Source organism: Vigna angularis, chromosome 10 (genome assembly GCF_016808095.1).
Source record: "Vigna angularis cultivar LongXiaoDou No.4 chromosome 10, ASM1680809v1, whole genome shotgun sequence".
NCBI lineage: Eukaryota > Viridiplantae > Streptophyta > Magnoliopsida > Fabales > Fabaceae > Vigna > Vigna angularis.
In genome coordinates this window covers 22,300,441-22,311,154 of record NC_068979.1, presented here as the reverse complement: position 1 = coordinate 22,311,154, position 10,714 = coordinate 22,300,441, and the positions used below count along the sequence as shown (strand labels likewise).

The 10,714-nt window shown below is 33.8% G+C and overlaps 1 protein-coding gene across 1 annotated transcript; it reads right to left on the bottom strand.

Moving 5' to 3' along the window:
- Nucleotides 1–636: 636 nt before the first annotated feature.
- Nucleotides 637–1,596, bottom strand: LOC108336724 (metalloendoproteinase 2-MMP). The gene has a single exon (XM_017573189.2). It carries the CDS (start codon nucleotides 1,537–1,539, stop codon nucleotides 637–639), a length of 903 nt encoding a protein of 300 aa, XP_017428678.1. The 5' UTR covers nucleotides 1,540–1,596.
- Nucleotides 1,597–10,714: the final 9,118 nt, after the last annotated feature.

Genomic DNA, 10,714 nt, shown 5'->3' with positions numbered 1-10,714 from the left:
TTATAGATTTTATATTAGACCCTTACTTTTTTTTACCATTATCCTTTTTATTATAACAGCTTATGTGCCTATTCTTGTAGTGTAATTATTACTTGTTATAATAACTGATACTGATTTAAATGTCAGAATAAGTTTTATTTTAAATAAAAATAAAAAAAATGAGAAAATTAAATAAAATACAAGAAAAAAAAACTTAAAATTAATTTTAAGGATTTGAGTTCAAGATGATGAGTATATTTTGATGGAATCGAATGAGGCCTTTTGTGTTAAACTTGGTGCAAACATTGCTTTATTGTGTGATGCTCTGTAGACTGGTACGTAATATCATGATGTATTGGGTGCGGCTCTTATGCGAAAGTTTAAGTCTTTCTCCAGTTAATTATACTATCAATTATAATATTAGCTTTCTTTGGACACAACATGCAAACAGGTGGAACTGCATTATCTGTTCTGTTTTGGAGAAAAGGTTATTTAACATCGGTTATTATTATTTGACAATTTTTATAAAAATAAAATGATCTTAATCTTTTATATTTCTAAAAAAGTAGTGAATGATATTTTTAAAATAGGAGTAAAGTTTTTTTATTCAAATAGCAGTAATATTATTCCCAATAGGCTTCTAAATCCACAATCAAGCTAGAAGCACCATATACAAAATCCTAGGGACAAGGTGGTAGTTACAAGCACCCTCCAACTTCCACGATAATCAGAATTGGATTCAATGTTCTGTTGAAGAATGTTGTTCTTGTCGAAGTTCGAGAGTTGTATCTTTCGTTGCTGTGATGGCAAAATGTAAGGGTACATAACAGACTCATGCAAGAAAGAGTGGTCAAGTCCAAGTAAATGTCCAATCTCATGCATCATCACACTCTCCAAGTCCAGAACATCATTCTCCCACGACAAGCTGTTGTTTTCACTTGGCAGCGTCCAATATATGTTCCCGTTGAGACGTATCTCCGCCGTCTTCACGTTAAACGGAGGTTCCTCCCTTATAAAGCTGACGCCAAACACATAGGCGTCAACATTGAAATTGTAGAATCCAACCTTAATGTCTGCGTCATCGTAGTTTGTCTGCGTGAGGTTCAAACGCCCTGTGGCATTCACCCACCGCGTGAATGCCTGTCCGAACACTTTCGTGGCGTTGGCGGGGATATTTGTAGGAAGAAAACCGTACGTGAGTTTTATCTTTTGGAACCACTGGTTACCGGCTTTGGGCCACGCCTCGGGGAAGTTGTAGGTGAAATTCATGTCGGGGACAGCACATCGGGGTAATGAGATTAGTTGTAATGTCTCGTCGTTTAGGTAGCCGGTAACTTGGAGATTGAAAGTTTGCTGGTAGGTCTCGATGGCTGATACTGTTTGCTGGTCCAAAAAATCGTTGAATGTCTCAGAGAATTGAAGGTAGCCAAAGTTATAAAAGTACTCTTTGATTCGAGACAAGCCTTCGATTTGGTTTAGTGGTTGGTTTTGTTGTGGAGGAGGAAAGTACTCTTTGATCCGTTTAGGCGGTTTTATTCCCCTGAACCACTTGGATACCATTGGGGAAATTTTAGAAAAAGGAAGACCCGCCTTCACCAAAAGGGATTGGTGGAGAAGGAGAAGGAACAATAATAGGAACGCGGAAAGGTTTGGTTTCATTTTGATAGATATGATTAGTTCTTGGTGGATATGAGAAGAATTGGGAAATAATATATAGAGGAAGGTGTGGGTGAGGGTTTCGAAATCGACTATTTTTTTATTATTATTTTTCATATGTAACCCTGTTTGCTTCCAAGTTTTACCACAATTATTTATTCATTATTTATGATTCTTCAATTTTTTTGTTTTTTTAAATGATGAGATTATATTTGTTAAAAGAATTATATAGATTCATAATACTTTTCACATGTAAACTTGTACTTTTCATATGGACTAATATACATACAACAATAGTTATTTTTACTTATACATAACTATTAACGAACCGAGATATATACAGACGAGGCAAAAAGAAATAGATTTTTGCCTCGATTCAAATGCAATTGAGACGGTAAAGAATATTTAATATAATTTCTTTTAATTTTTTTTTACTACAAGGGTCTATTGCCTCAGTTCCTTTGAACCGAGACAGTATGAGGTCCTTTTGCCTCGGTTAGGAGTTAAACCGAGGTAGTAGAGGGTATATTTTTTTTGTCAGATTTTATGCCTCGGTTGTAGCCAAAATTGATGTTATAAACTCCATACTACCTCGGTTATGATCACAACCAATGTCTATTCTAGGTTTTTTTTAAAAGACAGGTTTATTTATGTAATAATCTCTATTACAGAAATAGACCTGAATATACAAAAATTGTCTAGAGCAATTCAGAAGTGTATTTTGAATGAAAATTATTATAAATCATAAATCGATTCAATGTACATAGAAATCTAACATTAAATCAACTTAGAATCATAAATCAATCTAATTTACAAAGTTAACCTACTATATCTTAATATCTACATACTATTATAGGGTTGAATTATATATTTTGCAAGTGGTTTCCTTATATATTTAAGGGACTTCTCGAGAGTTGATGTAATAGAATTGAAGACACAATTATATCAAGTAGTGTATATGAATTCTAAACTATAGAGAAAAAAATTCAATAAAACCAAATATTATCGTTTCTCATCCACTTGTAATATGAGTATGAATAATGGTCATCATCCAATACATTATGTAGTAACCACACTCATATGACATGTTTTGTCTATTACACTACAATATATCATTATAATTATAAAATGTTAAGGAACATTACTAGAATGTAACAAGAAAGAATAAGTGGATCACTAAAACCGACATTTGACTTTAATATCATTTATAAGTTTTTTAAACAAAAAATAATTAGAGAAATGCAACCAAAACCTAATCACACGTATAAGAGATTGTTATACTTTTAATTCAAAATTTTAAACAGGAGTGATTGAAAGGTGAAACAGGTAAAACACTTTTTAGATCTAAAAACAAGGCTTCAAATTATTTTAGTACTAATATTTGTCTATTAAATTATTATAAAATTATGTTTGAGAAAAAAGTATCAATTTTTTCAATATATTAAACTAATTATAAAATTATGTTTAAGAATAAAAACACCTTAAAATTTTTGTTAGTATTAATATATCTTTATTATTATAAGTTTCTCTTAATTTCTATTGGTATTATATTTAATGAGTTAAAATACTTTTTCAGTAAATTATAGTTTTGTTTATTAAAAAGATAATGATTAATTATCTTTAATATATTATAATTAATTTTTATTTTCTTTTTTATTTTTTTATGTGACTTTTTTTTCTATTAATTTAAGTTTTTGTCTCTCTTGCTTTTTTGTGTATACACTAGTGTAGTCAGGAAAAACGACAGCGGTTATTTTTGCCCATAGGCAGGGATTCCTGAATCGAGGCATATTCAGGCTTTCTGCCTCGGTTCAGAATCGAGACATAAAATGGTAGGATTTTGTCTCGGTTCAAAGTTAACCGAAGCAATATGATTTTTTTTTTAATTTTTTTTTTGCACGACTTTATGTCTTGGTTTCCTCTGAACCGAGGTAGTTTATCCCCTTTACTACGATTCAGAGACCCTAAAATGGTGAAACGAAAGGCATGCTCTAATCTCGCTTGAAGCTTTGAATCTATAAGACACCAAACCGAAAAAAACAAAGGACCAAAACAGAGAGCGAGAGAAAAGGAACGAAGCGAGCTGCACTTACCTTTAACCGGAAAGAGATCCGAGGCTCACCAGAGGCGGGCTGACAACGAGACGAAGACGCAGACGCAGAGCAACGCGAAATAGAGGATTGAAATGGTGTGGTTTGGTCTCACTGGAAATGGCAGCAGCAACCTAGCGCTGACAGATGCAGAATTTGGTGGGAGCGTGACAGGGAGGCGCTCGTAGGGGAGACTGGTGGCCTCAGTGAAGTTGTCTCCTTTGTTGTTGGATGAGGTGTTGAGAGGGTCGCACCTCCCACAAAAGTTGTGCATAAAAGAATGCAGTATAGTGCTAGGAAGTGACTCCTAAGTCGTCTCTCAAGGACCAAATTTGGTTCAGCCTCAGATCAAACACATTGTGGGGGGGGTTTTGTGAAGATTTTTTTTTGAGAATGCAAGTGAACTAAATTAAAATGCGAATGTAAACACGGAAGGAACCGAAGAATTAAAACGGTTGGTCACTAATTCAATTACATACTTCCAATCACAGATTAATGACAATTACACACTACTCTGATCCAAATCCAAGACGAATCACCCAACTAACTTAAATTAACATTACAACTAAAATATCACAGCCAACCAAAATAGACAACATTAAAGTGAAGATTAAAATTAAATATAAACAAAAAAAAATAAATCACTAAAGAAAAGAAACTAACAACATTTAAATATACCTGCATTCCAACTAAGGTAATTAAAGCATAGAAATAACATGGTGAATATAAGCATAAGTGGTAGCATGACATAGGAAGCACCGGATTTGAATACAAGTGATAATGAACATTAAAATAATAAAAATAAACGCAATTAACAAATCAGTTAAAATGACTTAAAACATTAGATGCATTTAAAGCTGAATGTTTTCCAAAATGTAAAATATAAGAAAATGCATTTGGTTCCAACGTGAATAAAGTGAAAAGAAAAAGGAAACCCTGTAGCACACTGTGTCACGCTGCTGCACCTCCAAAGTAACTTAACGTGCTTCCCAAAGATTAAAGGATGAATCAACGAAAAAAAATGAAATTAAGTGGGGTAAGGACTTCCACGCTTAGGAGCTCTCCATTCCATCACGTCACCAAGCACACCTCCAAGCCGTGACACCTTGCTAAAAAGTTAAGCACCGTATCTTATTCTATAAAAGAAGGAAATGAAAACCGAGAACTCCTTTTCCAATTGAAAATAAAATGGGCTCCTCTTTGCTGGCTTAAATAAAAACGAAATCATCATCCACACTTCATTCTCAATCACCATGCGTTAGCCGTGACTGTCCCTACACCGTGCACACCAATTTCTCTCTTCACCATGAGCCTTCCATTTCTCAACGCTGTTTCCAGCTCCAAGCTAAGACACCCTTTCTCCTACATTCTCCTAAGTTAGAAAAAGAAAAGCCTCCTCCAAGTTGGTGCTACATTCTGGAAGTGACCGAGCTGCTGCCTTCTCCCCCAGGCCGAGAGCTGCTAGAAGAAAAGGAAATGAGAGCTCCTTCATCCGTACCCCTCCATCCTACTCCCTGTCTCCTCTTGCGTGGCGGCTTGCCTACGCTCTCAATGCCTCCCTACTTGCCAATTCCAGGACCTATTTGAAGGTTGAATGACCCGTGGAGACCTTCCCTGCTGTCAGCGTGTCCAGCCCCCTCTCCAAGCTTCCTGGACCCTCCAGCCCATTGCTTGCGTGCTTCTGCTGTTGGACGTAAAGGCTTTCATGGGCCATCTCCGTGAGCAAGACGTATAGGTCGTGCTTGGACGCTGCTGGATGTGCTCTTTCTTTTTTCCACTTCTTTGACGCGTGTTGAAGCTGCTTACTGGATGCACCAAGTGTGGGACGTGTGTTGCTGTCCACGCTCCCCTAGACGTGTCTCTCCTTGGATGCGTGTCGGCCGCTGCTGGACTTCTCTTCTATTGCCACCACATGCTGCTGGACCTGCTGCTTCACTTCTTCCTTGCTGCTGGACCAGAATTTCTCCAAGCTGCTGAATGCACCGCAATGTGTGCGTGCTTCTCCAATTGAAAGCTGGATGTGCACCCTTGCTGCTTCCCATTCTCCGCATGAAGCCCAAGTGTTGCTGGACACACCCCTAATTTTGCTGGACGCACCAAATGAAGGCCTCATCCCTGCTGGACAGCGCACCCCCTGCATTGCTGGACGCGCTTGCTGCTTCCATCCGCTTCTTCATGCACCTCCAAAAAAATGGAATCCATACCTCCTCTCTCGTCTTAGTTTAAAGTATATTTGATGTGGCATTTTCTTTTCACCTCCAAATGTCCCAAATATTGTCCAATAATTTCCCTACAATTAATAATAAAAATAATTAGCTCAAATAATTCAAATTAATTAAAATAAGAATTTCTGATCAAATTAAGCACAATTAAGAAAAATGGGAAAATACTGGACATTTAAGTACAATTCCCTAATTAAATTTGGTACAATAAGCTAAGTGAAATTGAGAAAATATTGACTCATCATGAGGCTCACTAGAATCTGTCACGGTGACGAGGGTGTGAGCTCCGATGCCGGAGGAAGTGCAATGAGCTCGAATGGGGTAGCGCAGGGAAGCTTTAATCGTTGTCGTTCATGCTCGTCGGAACCTTACCGAGTGAGGGGTAGAGGAATTGTAGAGAAAGGGGAATGAAGGAGAAGAGGTCTCGAATCCCCCTCTGGTGTGTTCTCCACTAGAAGAAGATAGAAGATGCAAATGATATGTTGTGGATCCTGTGATTTGTGTAGGTCAAGAATCGGTGGAAAAAAATTAGAATAGAAGAATAAGGAATTTTCTTATGGTGCTACCATGTCTTTCTTTCTTTTCTCCTTTTTAAACTTACCAAGAAGAAGAAGATGCCACGACAAAAATGAACGCCGTGGAGGAAGGGGGCGGAGCAGCGGGGCAGTTCAGTGGGAAGGAAATGAAATACTGTAGGTTATCTTTTTTTGAAGAGAGGTAAGCAATAGTATCTCGGTTCTACTCTCAACAGAAGCAATACATTCATATATACCTCAGTTCTACTCTCCACCGAGGCATATAGTCCTAAGAAAAAAAAATATGAAATGGTTATATGCCTCGGTTCCCGTTTAAACCGAGGCATAAACATGGTTTCGCACCGATTCTAAACGAACTGAAGCCATAGGCTCTACGCAGACTTGAAATTTCAGACCTGTCAGGCGGAAATGTGGGCTTTTAGGCATCGATTTTACTATCAACTGAGGTAATATACCTTATATGCTTCGGGTCCCCTTGAACCGAGGCGTATAAATTCGCGTAAACTACAAAAATGCCACCATGTTTTGATAGGAGATTCTTAAACCTAAAGAAGTAAACACTTATTTAAGATTAATAATGTCTCAAAAATATTATATGGATTAACTTTATTATCTGTTGAAAAATAAATGTTAAAAGAAATTGATTATAACAATTTAAAAGATAGTTTTACATGAAAAAAAAGCTTGAAAAATAAATTATAAATAAAATATCTCATTTTTTATGTTTCCTTTAGGTCTAGCAAACATTTTCTTATTTTTACTCAGGTATCATTTATACTGGTGTTGCCACATCCTTTAGATAATGTCATAACGTAACAATGTAAATAATGTCATAATGTAACAGATAAGAGTGAAAAAATGATATCACTTTAAATGAACCAACGACAGATAATACTAAATTAACTCCTTTAAACATCATTAATACCAAATTAATATAAATAATCATATGATTCTTTTTAACAAATATAAAAAATAAGTTCAACAAAATATTGAAGAATAGTAACATCTCTATTATTTTTGTAGTATTCAACTAGGATTCGTTATATTTCTGTAATATAAATTAGTTAACTCAAAGAAAGAATATAAGATGTTATTACAAATAATCAAAAAATAACTTATAATAACAAAATATATACTAAAACTTTGTACGTCCATGCATATGTACATGTTTGTATTTCAATTTGTAGTTATGGCATAACACAAAGGTTGTTCTAATTCAATAGTCGTCATCGTCCTCATCATTATCATTGTTATCATTGTTGGAATCGTCACTGTGATCATCCTAATAATCATTATCTTCATCGTCGTCTTCTTCATCATCCTCAAGTTCTTGTTCTTTGTCGTTGTCTTGTTGTTCCTCTTCTTCTTCATCTTCTTGTATTTGTCTTTCCAACTCTTCATCATCACCATTGAAGTGGTGCAACGCGGATACACCTTCAACTTGTATAATTCCATTGGCATGTGACATTTCATCAATTTGGTAAGGAATATGCTCTTCGACAACATTTGACTCAATGTGACCCCTAGACTTGGTTTTTATTATAACACACCAACCACGTTTATCAATGTTGCAAAATATTTGATATTGGACATAATAAACTTATCTAATATTATGAATGGATCAAATGGGCGGTATATTAAAATCATTTGAATTTCAACAATATTATAACTAGGATCAACTTTTGTTCAACTCCTAGAAGGATCAAACCATTTACAATAAAAAAGAACTACTATCTTTGGAGAAGTTGAAGTATTGTACTTAAGCTCATAAATTTTATGAATAATCCTATAGAAATCATCATAGTTGTCAGGAATAGTTACCGACAACATATTTATCGATGAAAAAATAGTCGTCGCTTATTTGTCGGTAATGTGGCATTACTGACGAAATTTGATTGTTTGCGAGGGATCATGGTCATTGATAATGTCCTTCTTTTTTGTAGTGACACCACAATTAATTGTCTTCTTTCCTTTGGACCATGCATTAGTGTAAAACTTGTACCCATTGACAAAATATGCATGTCATTCTTTGACGTATTTCATGGGCCAATTTGACAAATCCCTTAAATATTGAATTATGGGACTTAATGGCTGGTTATGAACTTACAAATACGTCAAACCAACATCAGTTACAAGTGTTATACCAATTGTTTTTAGAATTAATAAAAACATATACATACTTGATATCTGAACCACTAAGGGAATTCAAAGTGTATTATAGTATAATCACTTCCTTCTGTAACTCATTCAGCCACAAGAAATGACCTGTAAAACAAATACATAAGTCACTAACTATAGATATTCACTATAACACCATTCACTTGTGATACCTTTTGTTTATAGCTTGTAGTTCATTGTTCATGCTATATAAAATGTAAAAAACTAGACTACATTGGTTGGTTTTCTGATTTTCAGGTCTCGTAAAGTTGTAAAAATGGATCACTATTAAAAAAGATAAAAGAGTAATTAACATTGAAAAAATGGCAAAAAAAGACGTTGATTAACGTTGGAAATTGTCATTTTTCGACGTTAATTAACATTGAAAATTGTTTAATTTTTTATGTTAATTAACGTTAGGAAATGATAATTTTCGACATTAATTAACATTGTAAATTTTGCTTTACACGTCAATTTAACGTCTCCCGATACGACGTTGATATATTTTTGGATGTTAAAAGCCGAAAAACACATACGTCTAAGCCCTTTTTGCACTAGTGATTGGTGATGTTTCATGAATAATTATGTTATAATTATGAGGTATGTTTAATATGTGTTATGGATTAATAACATATTTATAAGCATGACTGGTGATGATGATTGATACGCTGTTGTTGACATGATGAAATTAATACTACTAAACTATAACAACTTCAGTATTGCAAAGATAGTAGCCAACAAAATAGAAAGGATAAATTCAACCATAAGTCGCCTCCCACAGGGAATTGATTTCTAACAAATTAGTTCTTATAAAAACTATTCAAAAGGGTATAGTCAAATAAAATAATAGAAGTAATTACAGAAAATAAAATATTAAAGAACCAAATAACAAAAGATAGAAAAACAATGATAAAGAAAATAGGTTGATTTCACTACTTTTTCAAAATAGGATTCATCATTAGTTATCTAAAGATTAATGTTCAATTAACTATTGTCTTAGATTTTCAAATTAATCAATGTAAATTCTCAATTAAATTGTTCGTGTTCTAACTTTTAACCAAAGTACATTCTCAATTAAAAGCAAGAACTTAGTAGATTAATCATAGTAAATTTAACCAAAGCACATTCTCAATTAAATATTATTATGAATAATCATGTCTATTCTTTTACCTCTTATATAAAGTAAAAAGCTAATTAACCAAAGTACATTCTTGATTAACTCTTGTTAAAGTTTTTACCACTAATCAAAGTACATTCTCAATTATTGGCAAAAACCCATTCAATCATATGAAAGCTTCTAACTTTAATCAAAGTAAATTCTCAATTAAAATTAAAAACTCTTGGGCTCATATGATTGATATGTTATGTAGATTTCACACCATGCTAAATTGCTATAGTGTAAAGATAATTACTTTTACTTGATTAAGAAGCAAAAAACATAGATAAAAATAAATCACAACAAGAATAAAAAGAACAAACAAATTTATTCATCTAACCTCAGAATCCAATTAAGAAATTACAGCACAATCAACCCAAGAGGCTTAACACTCCACGGAATGATGCAATAACATGAAAATAGAAGAAGAGAGGGTGGAGAACATGAGAGAAGGAGAGGACGAAATTTGAAGCCCCCCAAAGGGTTCCTAAGCTCCCCTAATGTGTTTTCCTAAGTCTCTTTATATAGAAATTGGATTGGGCTTTGTTTCTGGCTTTTCTGTTGTTGTAATCTTCTTTATGATAATGTAATCTCCTCCAATTATCTTCTGAATAATTCAATATCTTCAAAATATATTTGATTGTTGTGGAGATCTAAAAATATTTGAGAAGATATATGCTAGATTAAAAAAGATTTGGTAAATATTATCTTTTGATATTTATTAATATAGTTAAATAAGGTAATTATTTAACAATATCAAATAAAATATCTTAAGATATGTTTTTCCCAAATTATTTATAATCATAAACATTTATTAATCATCAAAGACCTTTTGGTAGAAAAAAATAGAGAAAACCGTAAGATCTAATTTTTGTTGCATGTTCCCTCTTTTTAGCTTAACCAAATTTCTTCACTTTT

Bases quoted from the DNA above. Each gene is read 5' to 3' on its own strand.
- LOC108336724 (XM_017573189.2), bottom strand. From the start codon at position 1,539: ATGGTATCCAAGTGGTTCAGGGGAATAAAACCGCCTAAACGGATCAAA.